The sequence below is a fragment of the Erythrolamprus reginae genome, chromosome 1, assembly GCF_031021105.1.
Source record: "Erythrolamprus reginae isolate rEryReg1 chromosome 1, rEryReg1.hap1, whole genome shotgun sequence".
NCBI lineage: Eukaryota > Metazoa > Chordata > Lepidosauria > Squamata > Dipsadidae > Erythrolamprus > Erythrolamprus reginae.
The window spans coordinates 11,419,702-11,438,683 of NC_091950.1; the positions used below are offsets into that span (position 1 = coordinate 11,419,702).

The 18,982-nt window shown below is 42.0% G+C and overlaps 1 protein-coding gene across 1 annotated transcript; it reads right to left on the reverse strand.

Annotated features, from left to right (window-relative positions):
- Positions 1 to 1,525: 1,525 nt before the first annotated feature.
- Positions 1,526 to 17,948, reverse strand: LOC139158228 (perilipin-3-like). Its single transcript, XM_070735620.1, has 7 exons — positions 17,907 to 17,948; positions 16,367 to 16,562; positions 10,426 to 10,508; positions 6,828 to 7,287; positions 5,527 to 5,726; positions 3,640 to 3,777; positions 1,526 to 2,047 (listed from the first exon to the last, which is right to left on the reverse strand). The coding sequence occupies exons 1-7, from the start codon at positions 17,946 to 17,948 to the stop codon at positions 1,526 to 1,528; spliced, it is 1,641 nt and encodes a 546-aa protein (XP_070591721.1).
- Positions 17,949 to 18,982: the final 1,034 nt, after the last annotated feature.

Here is an 18,982-nt window from a genome sequence, read left to right on the forward strand (position 1 = left end):
TCTCCTTTTTACCTTATCAAATGCCAATTTTTATTCACCATACAATCTCTCCTATCGCAAAGGAAGATGGAAAATGAACACACATGTTTTTAGATTTTATTTTCCCATAGTGTAGACACAAGAAGGACCCCTTGGAAGATGCTCGAAGCTTAGCGTCATGGTAAATTCAGCTGGACCCATTCCGAACTCCCCCTCCCACTCACCCCGAGTTAAATAAAGTCACCATGTCTTCCACCTGCCTTCAAATATTATCTTCAAGTCCATCTTTGCCATTAAGCTTTTGACCTCGACAGCCCAGCCCTATACCTATTTACAAGCTCATGTCTGCAGTAATGAGGATTGGATGCTTGGCTATACTGTACTAGGAAATTTAATTCCTTTCCGAGATGTCAATTCCTTCCTTGGAATTGGCCACTATGCTTACGGCCTAATTAGATTATAACATACTTCAAGAGAAATGGGATATAAATCTCAATCAGAGATCTTCAAACTTGGAAACATTAAGACATGTAGACTTCAACTGCCAGAATTCACTAGCCAGCATGGCACAGGAAGGAAGGAAGGAAGGAAGGAAGGAAAAAATAAAAAAGGAAGTGAAGAAAAATGAAAAAAAAGAAAAAAAGAAAAAGGAAGGAAAGAAGGAAGGAGGAATAGAAGGAAGGAAGGAAGGAGGGAGAAAGAAAGAAAGAAAGAAAAGAAAGAAAGGGAAAGAAGGAAGGAAGGTAGATAGATAGATAGATAGATAGATAGATAGATAGATAGATAGATAGATAGATAGATAGATAGATAGATAGATAGATAGATAGATTTTTGGAGAATTCTGGGAGCTGAAGTCCAGATAGATAGATATATAGGTAGGTAGGTAGGTAGGTAGATTGATTGATTGATTGATTGATTTTTGGAGAATTCTGGGAGCTGAAGTCCAGAAGTCATAAAGTTGCCAAGTTTGGGGACCCCTAGTCTAAATAAATGACAGCTATTCCAGCTCTTATATCCAAATCTGATTCCTGACCCTTTTGGGGTTGCAGTTCCAACTTAAAGTAGAAATCTAAGAAAAGCTTCTTTGGAAATTAACAAAATGGAGCCCCTCACTTTTTAGGGAGTGGGAAATAACCCTTCCAGACCTCCCCCTCCCTGGGGAAGACCTGGGTCCCTTTGGGGAGAAGGAGAAATGGATCCAAGCAGATTCGATCTCTCGGCAAACTTTTAGCTTTCCTGTTTCTCTCCTCACAAGGACTAGAGCTCCATCCTTGGACAGCGTCTCTCCTTCAAGGCCTCCAGCATCATGGGGTGAAGTTGGGGAGCATTGGGGTGGGGGAACCCTCTCCCTCCAAGAACTGCAAAACTTTTAAGGATGTTCAGATGGTCCCAGGGATGTCCGCAAGGCACGGCCAGAGAAGATGTTGGACCCAACCAGGCCATCAAAGCTGTGTTGTGGTCGCCATCTTGAGACTTTTGACCCTGCCTTGTGGTTACCCCCAGAGACTCCCTACTGGCATGGTGGTCTTTGCTGCTCTTTTTTCTCCTAGTTCTTCTCTTGGGGGGCCCCCTTGGAGTCTGCTAGCAGCTCCTTCAAGGCCTCCGTGGACTCTCTTGGGTCCTCTTCAGTTGTGTTCTCCATCCTCTTCATCTTCTTGACCGCCACCTTCTCCGACGGGTATGCCCTGACGTCTTTGCATGGTTCCTTCAACCGCCCCGTCTTGCTCTCCTCCTGAGAGGTTCCCGACGACGCTCCTTCCTGAGGCCGGAAGGGCCCCACGACCCAATTCAGAGGGGTGATCTGGATGAGGTGTTCCGCCAACATGTGGAGTACGTCCCGGGCTTGGGAGACCATCTCCTGACTCTGGGTGAGGAAGCCAGAGGGCAGATCCTGGAAGGACTCGGCGGAAGAGAAAGAGCGGTGGAGGTGGTGGAAGTTACTCTGTGTTTGGTCAACTCTTTCGCGGAGGTTCCTGGGTAGCACTTCGACGGTGGACATCAGCCAGGTGTAAGCAGGGCTGAGATCTTGGATGAGGGATCTTAACATGGCAAAAGTCATTGATTCAACCTGGAGAGGACAAATTTATTTTTATTATTTTATTTTTATTTTATTTTATACTTTATTTTTAAATGTTACTTTATTATTTCTTTTTTATCTTATTTTATTATTTAATTTTAATTTAACTTTATTTTTATTTATTTTGTCAAGTGTGTTTATGATTACAGGCAAAGTATAAACATGACTGTGAATATGTAAGATGTATAAACATGGTTACGAGTACAGTGGTACCTCTACTTAGGAACTTAATTCATTCCGTGACCAGGTTATTAAGTAGAAAAGTTTGTAAGAAGAAGCCAATGTAAAAGCAAATAATGCGTGCGATTGGGTAAACCACAGGGAGGGTGGCGGCCCTGTTTCCTTCCAGGAGATTCCTAGAGAGGCCCCACCTTTTCCGGTCACGTTTCCTCCCAGGAGATTCCTAGAGAGGCCCCATGGAGGCTTCTTCTTTTCTAGCCCTGTTTCCTCCAGAAGATTCCTAGAGAAGCCCTACACAGGCTTCTCCCCACCTTTTCCGGCCCTGTTTCCTCCCAGGAGATTCCTAGAGAGGCCTTACATGGGCTTCTCCCCATCTTTTCCAGCCCTGTTTCCTCCAGGAAATTCCTAGAGAGGCCTTACACAGGCTTCTCCCAACCATTTCCAGCCCTGTTTCCTCCCAGGAGATTCCTATAGAGGCCCCATTTGCTGGCTGGGGAATTCTGGGAGTTGAAGTCCAAATATCTTCAAGTTGCCAAGATTGGGAAACACTGCCATAGAGGCTTCTCCTTTTCCGGCCCTGTTTCCTCCCAGGAGATTCCTAGAGAGGCCCCACGGAGGCTTCTCCCCTCCTTTTCCTGTTACAGTTTCGGAGGCTCTGGTTTGTAAGTAGAAAATGGTTCTTGAGGAGAGGCAAAAAAATCTTATCTAGAAAAGTTTGTAAGTAGAGGGGTTCTTATGTATGGACCTCTTAGGAATGGGGTGAGGTCCATAGTAGACCGCCATCGGGGAAGCTTCCCGAAGCCTGAGGAGGGCAAGAACGGCCTTCCCCAAGGCCGAAAATCATGCACGTCGGGGTTAGCAGGGTGATATTTCATTGTATTACCATATACTGTAAGGTAAAAAGTAGAATGTAAGCCTGCTAATACTGAGTCATTGAGTGTGAACTGTGATGTGATTGGACCAGAGCATTATAAGATGCAAATCAACTTCACCATGATTATTCCCTTGTTGGTTGTTTGCTGTTGAGCGTGAGTTAGACATTGAGTAGAATAGTAATAGTGACACGAAGAAACCTGTATTGTTTTAATATCTACTAGAAACCTGTATTGTTTTAGTATCTACTTGTAACCTGGGTTGGTTGAATGTAGCTGGTGTAAAGGTTCGGTATATAGAAGACTGAAGATATTTTGCACTGAAGAGTAAACTATTATTTTCTACAAACGTGTCTTTATCATTTATCTGGTTTATTAATTGCCACAATATATTCTGGTATTTTATATAGTCTTCCTGTGTTACTCTATATATCCAGACAATGCATGCGCACTGGAGCTCACATGCCCTCAGCTATGGCTCCATATTCTACCTGTGGACTGAGTGCCATAGGTTTGCCATCACAGGGCTACCTGTTGTGGGGGGGTTTCATTCTCTCTCCGTTCTTGACCCTCTCCTGACTGAATCTGGGTCCATTTGAGCAAAATTTGGTTAAGTTTCTCTTGTGCTTCTTGGAACTGACTCCCAGCGCTGTTTCTCAAATGTTCCACCTACCAGAAAAGCAGAAATGAAAACAATTTAAGAAACAATGCAATAATATTCTAATTATTTAATAACAATAATAACAATAACAACAACAACAACAATAATAATAATAGAAACATAGAAACATAGAAGACTGACGGCAGAAAAAGACCTCATGGTCCATCTAGTCTGCCCTTATACTATTTTCTGTATTTTATCTTAGGATGGATATACAGTATGTTTATCCCAGGCATCTTTAAATTCAGTTCCTGTGGATTTACCAACCACGTCTGCTGGAAGTTTGTTCCAAGCATCTGCTACTCTTTCAGTAAAATAATATTTTCTCACGTTGCTTCTGATCTTTCCCCCAACTAACTTCAGATTGTGTCCCCTTGTTCTTGTGTTCACTTTCCTATTAAAAACACTTCCCTCCTGAAACTTATTTAATCCTTTAACATATTTAAATGTTTCGATCATGTCCCCCCTTTTCCTTCTGTCCTCCAGACTATACAGATTGAGTTCATGAAGCCTTTCCTGATACGTTTTATGCTTAAGACCTTCCACCATTCTTGTAGCCCGTCTTTGGACCCGTTCAATTTTGTCAATATCTTTTTGTAGGTGAGGTCTCCAGAACTGAACCCAGTAATAATAATAATAATAATAATAATAATAATAATAATAATAATAATAATAATAATACCATCATTAAGTGTTATACTTCATGATTCTCAACAAATGTGTCTTTTATTTTATGAACACTGAGAGCATATGCACCAAAGACAAATTCCTTGTTTGTCCAATCACAATTCCATTCCATTCCATATATTCTATTCTATTCTATTCTATTCTATTCTTTTCCGTTCCATTCCATTCTATTCTATTTTATTCACCTGGTTAGGTAACCCAATGCAGGCAGCCCTTAACTTAACGACTGCCATTGAACCTGTAATTTCTATTGTAAATCATGATGGTCATTATAAATCATATACTGTATTGTCACACAACTTTACACCAAAAACCTCAGTGTTGCAATGGCCGAAAGGTTGAAAAATGGTCATAAGTATTTTCCCCCCCAATGCTATTGTAACTTTGAATGGTCACTAAAGGAACTGCCAGTTGCGGACTACCTGTATATAATAATGGAGTTGGAAGGGACCTTGGAGGTCTTGTAGTCTAATCCCCTGTTCTAACTGTCAGGAAATTTCTCCTTAATTCTAAGTTGCTTCTCTCCTTGTTTAGTTTCCACCCATTGCTTCTTGTTCTACCCTCAAATGCTCTGGAGAATAGATTGACTCCTCCTTCTTTGTGGCAACCCCTGAGATATTGGAAGGCTGCTATCATGTCTCCCCTGGTCCTTCTTTGCATTAAACCAGCCATGCCCAGTTCCTGCAACTGTTCTTCATATGTTTTAGCCTCCAGTCTCCTAATCATCTCTGTTGCTCTTCTCTGCACTCGTATCAACATCCTTTTTGCATCGTGGCGACCAAAACTGAATGCAGTGTCCCAAGTGTGGCCTTATAAAGTAGTATTAACACTTCACGTGATCTTGATTCTATCTCTCTGTTAATGCAGCCTAGAACTGTGTTGGCTTTTTCGGCAGCTGCTGCACACGGCTGGCTCATATCAGATCCCTGGCCAGAGAGATCTGTGGCTGCCGGGGTACGTCTAGATTGCGTGGACTACAACTCCCATCAGCTCTGAGGGTTTCCCTTTGTGGGTGGGGCAGATGGAAATGACACTGTGTCCTGGCTGATTTGAACCCAGGTCCCGCTTACCAGGTTTATCACATACTGGAGCTGGCCAAGCAAGTCCTGTGTGTTTTCCTGGACCACATGAAGCCGATTCAGGGAATGCCGGTAGACTCGGGAACGGAGTTTGCTGGAGAGGGAGCCCAGGCGGACGAAATAACTCTGTTCTCTCTGCTGCTCGTCTAGGGAGGCCGGGCTGACCCCCTGGACCTGGTTGGCCAGCTGGGCTGCAGGGAGGACAAAGAGGGTGTGAAGAGGCCCCCTCGGACCCCCGGGAAGGATCAGCCCCCATGGAAGGTTTAAAAAACCTGCCCCCCCCCCAATTCCTTCCAACTTTTTTTGTTCTCGTGTCAGTATTTTACATCAGTGTTTCCCAACCTCGGCAACTTGAAGAGATCTGGACTTCAACTCCCAGAATTCCCCAGCCAGATGTCTTCAAGTTGCCAAGGTTGGGAAACACTGTTTTACATGGATGATGGCTCTGGCTTGCTTGTCCGATGAGTCCCCTGCAGATGAGATGGGTGGGTGACAAGGCAGGGAAGGAAGGAAGGAAAAACTGAGAAAGAAAAGAAAAGGAAGGAAGGAAGGAAAGAAAGAAGGCAGGAAGGAAAAAGGAAGGAAAAAGGAAGGAAGGAAGGGAAATGAAAAAGGAAGGAAGGAAGGAAGGAAAATTTGAAAAGGAATGTAGGAAAGAAATGCAAGGAAAAAGGGAGAAGGCATGAAAGTGGGAAAGAAAGGAAGGAAGGAGAAACAGGAAGGAAAGGAAGGGAAGAAAGAAAGAGATAAAGAGGAAGAAAAGAAAGAAAAAAGAAAGAAAGGAGGAAGGAAAGGAAGGAAAAATGAAAAAGGAAGAAAGGAAAAAGAAAGGGGGAAAAATAAAAAATAAAAAAAATGAAGGAATGAAAAATGAAAAAAGGAAGGCAGGAGGGAGGGAAGGAAGGAAAATTTGAAAAGGAATGTAGGAAAGAAATGCAAGGAAAAAGGGGGAAATTATGAAAGTGGGAAAGAAGAAAGAAAGAACAGAGGATGAAAAGGAAGGAAGGAAAGAGAAAAATGAAAGAAAGAAAGAAAGAGGAAGGAAGAAAGAAGGAAGGAAAGAAGGAAGGAAGGATAATAATAATAATAATAATAATAATAATAATAATAATAATAATAATAATAATTTATTAGATTTGTGTGCCGCTCCTCTCCAAAGACTCGAAGGAAGGAAGGAAAAAAGGAAAGAAGGAAGGAAGGATTTTTGAGAATTGATTTTGGAAGCTGACTGGGTGACCCTAATCTGGTTTCTTACTGATGATTGATTGCAGCTAGAGAAGTTCTGCTCTTACCGAGTTCTTCTTCTGACATGGGAAGGTAATAATCCACCATCTCTTCCGTCTTATCCAGCAGGGTGTCCATTCCGCTGACCACAGCTTGCCTAAACAACGTTGCCATCTCCACCCCTTCCTGGAGAGCCCCAGCGCTCTGCACTTGACGGGCAGCATTGATCGTGTTGGACACCACCGACCGAGTCAGGTCAACACCATCATTCATGGTCTCCTTGCCCAGGTTGACAATGTCCGCCGCTCGGTGGGTCAAGAGGCCCTTGGCTTCGCTGGCGGCATTCTGGGCCGTGTTGACGGTGGAGCTCACCACAGTTTGGGTCAAGGTGATGCTGTCCTGGACAATGTCCCTGGTAAGGTCAACGGCTTTGGTCACTTTCTGGGTCATACGGCCCTTGGCTTCCCCAGCGGCATGGACAGTGGACGAAACTACCGTCTTGGTCAAGGTGACCCCATCTTCGAAGACCTAGAAGAAGGAGGAAGAAGATCATCAAAGGCTGTGCAAGAATAATTGGTTGGAAATTCAATCACAAGGACGGTCTCTCCTCAAAGTCCTACCTCTAGGACCATTTATATCCCAAAGTTTGGGGTCTTTGTGTTGGAACTGTTGTGAGTGGTCCACGTCCAGCTCAGCTGGTCACAAATTTCGAGGACCAGGAGATGGATAAGTACTGGCATCGCAGGCCAGTGTTCTTGTTACCAGAGTCTGAGAGTGAGAGTGAAGGAGTGTTGGAGACTGAGGAACCACCTGAGACTGTAGAACCCCCAATTAGGGTATTGTCTGACACAGAGGACGATGGTGACTTTAAGGATCAGGACCCCCTTTTAGATGCAAGGGTAGGGAGGATGAGATTGAGACATGAATATCTCTCAAGAAGGGGTTCTTGGTGTTAAATAGATCTATGGGACATTTGGCCACACCTTGGCAGTATATAAGGAAAAGCTGATGGGAAAGGGGGTGTGGCAAACAACGTTCCCCATCATGGAGGAAGGTGCCTCATAGGAACATAGAAACAGAAGACTGACGGCAGAAATAGACCTCATGATCCATCTAGTCTGCCCTTATATTATTTCCTGTATTTTATCTTAGGATGGATATATGTTTATCTCAGGCATGTTTAAATTCAGTTACTGTGGATTTACCAACCACGTCTGCTGGAAGTTTGTTCCAAGCATCTACTACTCTTTTGGTAAAATAATATTTTCTCACGTTGTTTCTGATCTTTCCCCCAACTAACCTCAGATTGTGCCCCATTGCTCTTGTGTTCACTTTCCTATTGAAAACACATGGTTTTTATTAAAAACACATAGGTTATGTCATCAGGGCACATAGAAGTTTGCAGGTAGTTTTTTTCTATTATGATCTGTTTACACATTATAATACATTGCAACTCTTTGTTCGATAGGCACTCAGCCAGCTCTGGGGTGGAGTTCTTTTATTGCTTCGTTATCGGATTCAATTTCCTGTTTATCCAGATGTTAATTGCTGGGGGGGGGGGAATGTGCTTTGCTCTGGTTTTTTCCTCCCTCATTTTTCCTTCCTTTTTCATTTTTGTTTCCTTCCTTTTCCTTTCTTTCTATTTCATTTTTTCTTCTCTTTCTTTTCTATTTTGTCCTTCCCTCCTCCCTCCCTCCCTCCCTCCCTCTCTTTCTTTCTTTCTTTCTTTCTCTCTCTCTCTCTTTCTTTCTTTCTTTCTCTCTCTCTCTCTTTCTTTCTCTCTCTCTCTCTTTCTTTCTTTCTTTCTCTCTCTTTCTTTCTTTCTTTCTTTCTCTCTCTCTCTCTTTCTTTCTTTCTCTCTCTCTTTTTGTCTTTCTTTCTCTCTCTCTCTCTCTTTCTTTCTTTCTCTCTCTCTCTCTCTCTCTCTTTCTTTCTTTCTTTCTCTCTCTCTCTTTCTTTCTCTCTCTCTCTCTCTCTTTCTTTCTTTATTTCTTTCTCTCTCTCTCTTTCTTTCTCTCTCTCTCTCTCTCTCTCTTTCTTTCTTTCTCTCTCTCTTTCTTTCTTTTTGTGCTATGCTGCCTGGAGAATTCTGGGAGTTGACGTCCACAAGTCTTAAAGTTGCCAAGTTTGAAGACCTCTCATCTAATCTATATCCACCTCCTTGAATTTCCCTGCTGTTTATCTACTCTTCTCCTCTGGAGCAAATGAGAACTGCAGGTAGTCCTCTATTTACAACAGTTCATTTAAATATAATTCAAATTCAAAGTTACCACGGCACTGAAAAAAGGGCACTTGTGACTATATTTCACATATTTGACTGTTGCAGCCTTCTCCGTGCTCACATCATTGGCATTCGGATGCTTTGACACCTGACTCACATTTATGACGATTGCAATGTCCTGTGGTGGAGGGGAAGAGTTCAAGTGATCCCCCTTTGTGACCAAATGAAGGGAATCCAGATGTTACTAATTTAATGGCTGCAAGGATTCCCTTAACAAATGTGGCAAGAAAAGTTGTAAAATAGGGCAAAGCTTACTTAATACATTTCTTGCCAGAAATAAGTTTATTTCTGAAGGTAATATCACAATGCAAGTAAATGGCCTGTAACCACAGGGATGTAAGCCATAATCAGCACATAATCATGGGTTTGCTAATTGTGCTGCAACCTGATTGGCTTTAACCTATATAAGGAGGAACACCCTTGCATGGGTGCGGCTTGTTACAGAGTGGTTTTGTTATAGTAGAGTTATTGTTTGTTTGTTTGTCTGTTTGTTTATTTTGTCCAATACAAATTGAAAGTTAAGGAGAATAAAAACGTGTAGTAGTAAATATCAGGGAAGGGATAGAAGAAGAGACATGAGAATAGAATACATCAAGGAAGAGTAGAGGAAGGATATATGGATGGGAGAAAAGATTATATAAAATATAGGAGAGACAATTGGACAGGGGACGGAAGGCACACTAGTGCACTTATGCTCGCCCCTTACTGACCTCTAAGGAATCTGGAGAGGTCAACCGTGGAAAGTCTAAGGGAGAAATGTTGGGGGTTGACACCACGGAGTCTGTCTGTTATAGAGTGGTTTTGTCCTGTTTGGTTTGTACTTAGTGGTTGCAATGGTGGATGTAATAGGAGTTATATAGAAGTATTGTGGACAGTTTACTATAGTGGTTAATAGTAAAGGTGATAGTTTATTTAGAGAAGTATTTTGAGAAGAAGAAAAGTAAAATAAATTTTTACAAGAAAGCCTGCTGCTGTGTTTTTCATTGAAGACTTCAATTAGGTATAGTAGTTTACTGTGGCTACTTGGTGGATTAACTTCCGCATGCGCAAAACTCTCCCCCAACATTTCTCACTTAGCAATATAAATTTTGAGGGTCAATCGTGGTCCTAAGTTTAGGGTTCAATTGTCTAGCACAAGGGTGGCGAACTATTGCCCTTTTACGACTGGGGGACTTCAACTCCCAGAATTCCAGAACCAGCATGGCTGCCTAAGGAATTCTGGGGATTGAAGTCCACCAGTCTTAAAGTTGCCAAGGTTGGAGACCCCCTGCTCCAGAGCAACGTTTCTGAATTTGGAGAAACTTTTTAAGAGGTGTGGACTTCAACTCCCAGAATCCTCCAGCCAGCAAGGTGTGTTTTGAGGAACTTTTGCTAATTTATCATACCTGGTAAGTTGGTTGTTGGAGAATTGGCAGTTTTCTCTCCAGCCTGTCCAATCCTTTACAAGCGTATTCGTTCACGGTGGCAACTAGGAAAGGAGGGGAGAAAAAGAACATATTTAAAAATTTTGGGCTTTAAGTCAAATCAGCCTCCCATTTTAATTATTTATTTATTTGTTTGTTTGTTTATTATTATTATTATTATTATTATTATTATTATTATTATTATTTATTAGATTTGTATGCTGCCCCTCTCCGTAGACTCAGGGAAGCTCACAGCAATAATAAAAACAATATACAGTAACAAATCTAATAATTAAAAAACTAAAAAAAACCTTATTTAAAAATAAAACATACATGCATAAAATATATAGGTCAGGGGAGATGTCTCAATTCCCCCATGCCTGACAGCAGAGGTGGATTTTAAGAAGTTTACGAAAGGCAAGGAGGGTGGGGGCAATTCTAATCTCTGGGGGAGCTGGTTCCAAAGGGTCGGGGCCGCTACAGAGAAGGCTCTTCCCCTGGGTCCCGCCAGCCGACATTGTTTAGTCAACGGGACCCGGAGAAGACCAACTCTGTGCGACCTAACTGGTCGCTGGGATTCGTGCGGATTTGTTTGTTTGTCAAACATGTATGTTAAGGAGTATGCAGAGTGACTTCTGAGTTATCAAGGATACACATATTTATTTATTTATTTATTTATTTATTTATTTATTATTTGGATTTGTATGCCGCCCCTCTCCGAAGACAAAGGAAATGTGGAATTCTAGCAGATAGTCAATAGATATGAATAATGGTTCAGTCATATAAACCAGATACTGTACATTAAAGTGTATAAAATAGTATTTACTGTAGCAAATATTGTAGTCAAATTAAACAGTCCAGTCATACACAGTCAAATCAGTCAATAACTCTCAATACATTAACGATAATACAAGCCTTGCTTGTACAGTTTACAAATACATAAATTATCATTGAACACACAGTTCTGACTTCAGCAGCCACAAAGGATGAGCTGAAAAACACAATCAGAGATCGAAGGTCTTAATCATAAAACATATCAGGAAAGACTTCATGAACTCAATCTGTATAGTCTGGAGGACAGAAGGAAAAGGGGGGACATGATCGAAACATTTAAATATGTTAAAGGGTTAAATAAGGTTCGGGATGGAAGTGTTTTTAATAGGGAAGTGAACACAAGAACAAGGGGACACAATCTGAAGTTAGTTGGGGGAAAGATCAAAAGCAACATGAGAAAATATTATTTCACTGAAAGAGTAGTAGATCCTTGGAACAAACTTCCAGCAGACGTGGTTGGTAAATCCACAGTAACTAAATTTAAACATGCCTGGGATAAACATATATCCATCCTAAGATAAAATACAGGAAATACTAGATGGACCATGAGGTCTTTTTCTGCCGTCAGTCTTCTATGTTTCTATGTTTCTAATAGAGAACTACAGAGAGAGAGAATCGCGTTTTTGGCTCCCTCTTATGGCCATTTCCAACACAAACTCTTAAAGTTATATTGCTTCAATACGTACAAGCATTCATTATTAGCTTGTTTATGTATTGCCAAACCCAACTGTTTTGTACAGAGCACTAACAATGTACAAGATAGTAGGTATTGGTATAAACATAAACAAAGTAAATACAGATAAAAGAGGACAATTGGGGCAGTAGGACAGGTAGGCACACTGGTGCGCTTATGCACGCCCTTTACAGACATTTTAGGAATGGGGTGAGATTTTGTTTCAGTTTGAAACACTGGTATTCTTTCAGATTACTGTATGTTTTGAAGTGTAAGAGGCACCTTAGTTTTTTAGAGGAGGAAAATGGGCGGGGTGTGGGGGGAGAATCTTCCTACATGGTGTTCTGCCTGACTGGGCTCAGGCAATGCGTAACAGTCCAAGGAAAAGAAATCAAACACACACGTGCTCTTATAATCAGCACACTTGTATTAGATAAACAAAAAAGGATTACTCAAAACAGTTCTTAGTGTCCAAAAACAGTGAGAGTGCAAGGCTTACTTCAGCCGCATACAAAAACACAGGAAAAAACAAACAAAGACAACCTGGAATGAGCAAAGACGTTTCAGGAGTCCTTTTGAATCTTTGGAGCAAACAGCACGTCCCAGAGTTTTCACCTCCCACTTGTCTGAAAAAGCTGGGTTGAAAACTCCAACGGCACGGAACAGAAACTTCAGAGCAGGAACCACAAAATAACACAGATCAACAGCCACAGTTTGCCTTGGGCCTCTGTTCCCTTTTATCCCTTTAGCCCTCATTAAAGGAACACACCCAGCCCTCAGTATAAGAACCACACCCAGCCCAGGTGCTCCTATAATGACTTGTAATACTCCTTAAAGCGATCCCTTCTTTGCATAGCTCTTCGGCTACGCAGATCAATATATTGATCTGCAGAAGAACCCAGGGACGAAAGACTGTCTGAGGGACTGCATGCCAAATCCCCTGGGCTGTCTGCTGAATCCTGCGTCCCAGTGGCCTCGTCCTCCTGGCTGTCTGCCACGTCTTCTTGGCTGTCAGCCAGGCTTTCGCATTCGCTTTGTGCCGCGTCTCTCCCATCTGTGGGAGCAACGGTTGGCCCAGGCCCAAACACAACACTAGGTATTCATCTGGCTAGTGTCCTTAGTCTGTCTAGCTTCAGCAGAAAATACCTTATTCTACCAGACTGGGAATACTGGGGTTAGACAATTTACAACTATGTCACTTCCGATGTGATCTAAAGGTAGTTCATAAAATCATATACCAAAATGTCCTTCCAGTTAGTGACTACTTCACCTTCAACCGCAGCAATACATGAGCACATAATAGATTCAAACTCAATGTCAACCGCTCTAAACTCGACTGCAGAAAATACGACTTCAGCAATAGAGCGATCAATGCCTGGAATGCACTACCTGACTCTGTGGTTCCTTCCCCAAACCCCAAAAACTTTAACCTTGAATTGTCTACAGTTGACCTCTCCCCGTTTCTAAGAGATCTGTAAGGGGCGGACATAAGAGCACCATTGTGCCTACCATCCCTGTCTTACTGTCCTATTGTCCTCTTTTATCATTATTCGTTACTTATGTTATGTTTATACAAACTACAGTACAGTATTACTATCCTATACAAGATAGATAGATAGATAGATAGATAGATAGATAGATAGATAGATGATTGATAGATAGATAGATAGATAGATAAGATACAGTAGATAGATAGAAGATAGATAGATAAGATACAGTAGGTAGATAGATAGATAGAGAGAGAGAGAGAGAGAGAGAGAGAGATCGGTCGGACGGACAGACTAGATAGATAGATAGATGGATGAGAGAGAGAGAGATTAGATAAATTAGATAGATAGATAGAGAGAGAGAGGATAGATAGGATAGATAGATAGATGATAGATAGATAGATAGATAGATAGATAGATAGATAGATAGATAGATGATAGATAGATAGATGATAGATAGATAGATAGATAGATAGATAGATAGATAGATAGATAGATAGATAGAAGATAGATAAGATACAGTAGGGAGAGAGAGAGAGAGAGAGATCGGTCGGACGGACGGACAGACAGACTAGATAGATAGATAGATGGATGGATGAGAGAGAGAGAGATTAGATAAATTAGATAGATAGAGAGAGAGAGGATAGATAGATAGATAGATGATAGATAGATAGATAGATAGATAGATAGATAGAAGATAGATAAATAGAAGATAGATAGATAGAAAGATAGATAGATAGATAGATAGATAGATAGATAGATAGATAAGATACAGTAGATAGATAGATAAGATACAGTAGGTAGGTAGATAGATAGATAGAGAGAGAGAGAGAGAGATCGGTCGGACGGACAGACTAGATAGATAGATAGATAGATAGATAGATAGATAGATAGATGAGAGAGAGAGAGAGATTAGATAAATTAGATAGATAGAGAGAGAGAGAGGATAGATAGGATAGATAGATGATAGATAGATAGATGATAGATAGATAGATAGATAGATAGATGATAGATAGAAGATAGATAGATAGTAGATAGATAGATAGATAGATAGATAGATAGATAGATAGATAGATAGATAGATAGATAGATAGATAGATAGATAGATAAGATACAGTAGGTAGATAGATAGATAGATGATAGATACAGAGAGAGAGAGATCGGTCGGACGGACAGACTAGATAGATAGATGGATGGATGAGAGAGAGAGATTAGATAAATTAGAGAGAGAGAGAGAGGATAGAGAGGATAGATAGGATAGATAGATAGATAAATAGATAGAAGATAAATAGATAGATAGATAGATAGATAGATAGATAGATAGATAGATAGATAAGATACAGTAGGTAGATAGATAGATGATAGATAGAGAGAGAGAGAGAGAGATCGGTCGGACGGACAGACTAGATAGATAGATAGATAGATAGATAGATAGATAGATGGATGGATAGATAGATAGATAGATAGATAGATAGATAAGATACAATAGGTAGAGAGATAGATAGATGAGAGAGAGAGAGAGATTAGATAAATTAGAGAGAGAGAGAAAGAAAGAGGATAGATAGATAGATACCTACATACCTACATACCTACATACATACATACATACATACATACATACATACATACATACATACATACATACATAATTTTATTCCCTGGTTAAAGCTGAAAAAAGTCTTATTCGGGAAGATTGTTAGCACTTCGTTAGAAATGGGTTTGAAAAAAGCTTTTAAAAAGCTACATTCGGAATATAAGATGCACCCAAATGTTCAGCCTCTTTTAGGGAGGAATAAGGTGCATCTTGTACTCCGAAAAATACAGTAAAAATAAAACCACATTCCCTAATATATTGCGATTTGTTTAAAATTTATTTAGGCCTCGGTTTCTCGGTTACTGCGCAAAAAGCTAAAAGGGTTCCTATTTGGCTTGAAAACACCCTCTTTTTATAAAAGAAAAGTAGATTGGGTTTATTTTCTTTTTAAAAAGCCAACTAATTAAACAGAGAAAAAAACATGAGACGCGAATCCTAAATGAGTTCAGATTTCTTAGAAAGGCTGTTTTAGCCTTTTGCAAAGAAGGCTTTTCATTAAAAGGAATATTTTACAGAATTGCCCAGACCAAGGGCTTCCAACCTTTGCTCCAGGTAGCAAAAAAGTTGTGCTCACTTGTTTGATCGTGAATTCAGTCCCTTTTGGATGGGGGGGGGGGAGGTTTTGCAGGAGATTATAAACCCCAGTGGTGAAATGTAAAAATTTTCCCTACCACTTCTGTGGGCGTGACTTGTGGTCATGGTCATGTGACCAGGTGAGCTCAACCCTCTAAGGCAGTGTTTCCCAACCTTGGCAACTTGAAGATATTTGGACTTCAACTCCCAGAATTAATTAATTTATTTTATTTATTTATTGGATTTGTATGCTGCCCCTCTCCGCAGACTCGGGGCGGCTAACAACAATGATAAAAAACAACATGTAACAATCCAATTTAGTAAAGCAACTAAAAACCCTTATTATAAAAACCAAACATACACACAAACATACCATGCATAACTTGTAATGGCCTAGGGGGAAGGAATATCTTAACTCCCCCATGCCTGGCGGCATAAGTGAGTCTTGAGTAGTTTATGAAAGACAAGGAGGGTGGGGGCCGTTCTAATCTCCGGGGGGAGTTGGTTCCAGAGGGCCAGGGCCGCCACAGAGAAGGCTCTTCCCCTGGGGCCCGCCAAACAACATTGTTTGGTCGACGGGACCTGGAGAAGGCCAACTCTGTGGGACCTTATCGGCCGCTGGGATTTGTGCGGTAGAATGCTGGCTGGGGAATTCTGGGAGTTGAAGTCCAGATATCTTCAAGTTGCCATGGTTGGGAAAGATGCTCTAAGGGCATTTGCTGAAAACACACCCATCTGGAATGTGTAAAGGCCACAACTCACTCTGCGGTTCAAGATGGGGCTGGAAAAGCTGGGCCGCACCACGGGCACTGCCCACGGCGACTGCGACCACCATTTCCACAATGTTGCAGGCGGTGTTGACGTAGGGGTAGGTCTCCTTGGCATACCGGTACATGGAGGACCAAACCTGGTAGGCAGAGCTGACCAAAGGTATGTTGGTGACCCTCGTCACGATATTCTGGAGGGAAGAAAAGAAAGTTGATCTCAGCTAGATTCCCCGTGGCTGCCAGGATATGTCTAGATTGCGTGGACTACAACTCCCATCAGCTCTGAGTGTTGCCTTTTGTGGCTGGGGCGGATGGAAGCTCACTGTCTTGGGGATCCCCCACTATTTTTGATGTGTGGGTAGTCCTTGACTCGTTTTGTGACCGTTTGAAGTTACAAGTCACATATGGCTGGTCCTCAAACTTAAGACGATCGCCGTATCCTCCTGGTCATATGATTAAAATTTGGCCACTTGCCACTGGCATGGATTTATGATGGTTGCAGCCAGAAGGATGGAGAGAAGGAGGGAGGGAGGGAAGAAGGGAGGGAGGGAAGAAGGGTGGTTGAAGGGATGGAGGGAAAGATGGGTGAGGGAGGGAAGGATGGAAGATGGAAGGCAGGAGGGAAAGTTGGATGAAGGGATGGAAGGATGGATGGATGGAAGATGGAGAAATGGAGGGCAGGAGGGAAAGTTGGATGAAGGGATGGAGAAAAGGAGGGAAAGATGGGTGAATGAAGGAATGGATGGAAGATGGAGGGATAGAGGGAAGGAAGGATGGAAAGTTGGATGAAGGGAGGGATGGAGGAAAGGAGCGAAAGATGGGTGAAGGAGGGATGGAGGGAGGGAAAGAGGGAAGGATGGTTGAATGAAGAAATGGAAGGATGGGAGGGATAGAGGGAAGGAAGAAAGGATGGAAAGTTGAAGGGAGGGATGAAGGAAAAGATGGGTGAAGGATGGTGGAAGGAGGGATGGAGGTAGGGTTGGAGGGAAGGATGGAAGGAAGGATGAAGGGATGCATGGAGGAAAGGAAGGATGGAGGAAGGGAAGGATGGAGGGGTGGAGGGAATGGTGGAAGGAGGAATGAAGGGATGGAGGGAAGGAAGGAGGGAAGGAAGGAGGGAGAGTTCTGAGTAACACCCCTAACCCAAGAAAACTCCAAGGCCAGAAGTTCCTCAAGTTCCAGATGTGCCATATTGGCACATTTGGAAAAATCTGAGTCTGAAAGCTTCCGGGTTCCCCTCCCAAAAAAGCCCAAGTCTCCCTCCCAGCACCAACAGTCCATCATCCCAAGGTCCAATCAAGGCATTGCTCCCATGGGAGATACCTCCCACTCACCCCACTCCAGGTGCAGGGCGGAGTGGCCTTGACTCTGGGGGAGAGGAATGTGATTATGGCTAGATACTCCACGCCACTCCCATTTCCCCCAGCGCTAAGGGTGGCAGCCCTGGAGATCCGAAGAAAAAGATGGGCTCCAGGGGGGATGTGTGACCTTCCTTGTAAGCCATCATTTTCTGAATGAAGAGTTTGGAGACTGACCTCAGTCTTCGTAACATCCTGGTTCTCTCCTTTGGCTGCCATGAGTAGCTCTGTTTCAACTGCAAGAGAACACAATCCAAAGTTTATCACAATATCCATCCATCCATCCATCCATCTGTCCATCCATTCATCTGTCTGTCCATCCATCCATCCATCCACCCATCCATCCATTTACAGTGCTTACCTATCAATGCATCCTCTTTCTCCGTCCTTCCTTTCATGCATGAACGCATCCATCTCTTCATCCATCCATCCATCCATCCTTCCATCCCTCCCTCCCTCCATCCATCCCTTCATACATACATCCTTTATACATCCACCCCTTCATACATCCTCCCTCTCTCCCTCCACTCCTCAATCCCTCTGTCCACTTATAGTATCTATATTATTGATCCATTGATCCATCATCTCCCTATTAGTACTATTTACATAACTAGTTGAATTTGGCGATATATATACCACAAACCAATACGACCTAAGCATAGCCCATAAAATCATTTGCTACAACATCCTTCCTGTCAACGACTACTTCAGCGTCAGCCACAACAACACACAAGCACACAACAGATACAAACTCAAAGAAAACCGCTCCGAACATGACTGCAAGAAATAGGACTTTGGTAACCAAGTAGTTAATGCATAGAACTCATTACCTGACTCTGTAGTATCATCACTTAACCCCCAAAACTTTACCCTTAGACTATCCACCGTTGACCTCTCCCGATTCCTAAGAGGTCAGTAAGGAGCGTGCATAAGTGCACCACAGTGCCTACCGTCTCCTTTCCTAATGTTTCCCTCTTATTAGTATCATGTATGTAAACATTATTATATCTTTGTATACCACCAATATGTACTTGATAAAACAAACAAATAATAAAAATAAATAACAATGTATGCTTACATGTAATAGAACACTATTGCTTTAAGAGCTAGTGTTACAGATTGCCACAAGAGGGAGCCAGAAGAGTGGTTCTCTCTTAGCTATTCTGTTTTGTCTTTGTGACTGTGGTGTACGGAAGAACTGGGTTCAAATGTTAATTTATGTTTTTTTAAGCTGAACAAATAAGGCTTATAGT

Coding starts and splice junctions, on each gene's coding strand:
- LOC139158228 (XM_070735620.1), bottom strand. CDS start 17,948: ATGGCAGCCAAAGGAGAGAACCAGGATGTTACGAAGACTGAG. Junction 16,563..17,906: donor AGGATGTTACGAAGACTGAG/GTCAGTCTCCAA, acceptor TCTTCCCTCCAG/AATATCGTGACGAGGGTCAC. Junction 2,048..3,639: donor ATGAAACCCCCCCACAACAG/GTAGCCCTGTGA, acceptor TGTCCTCTCCAG/GTTGAATCAATGACTTTTGC.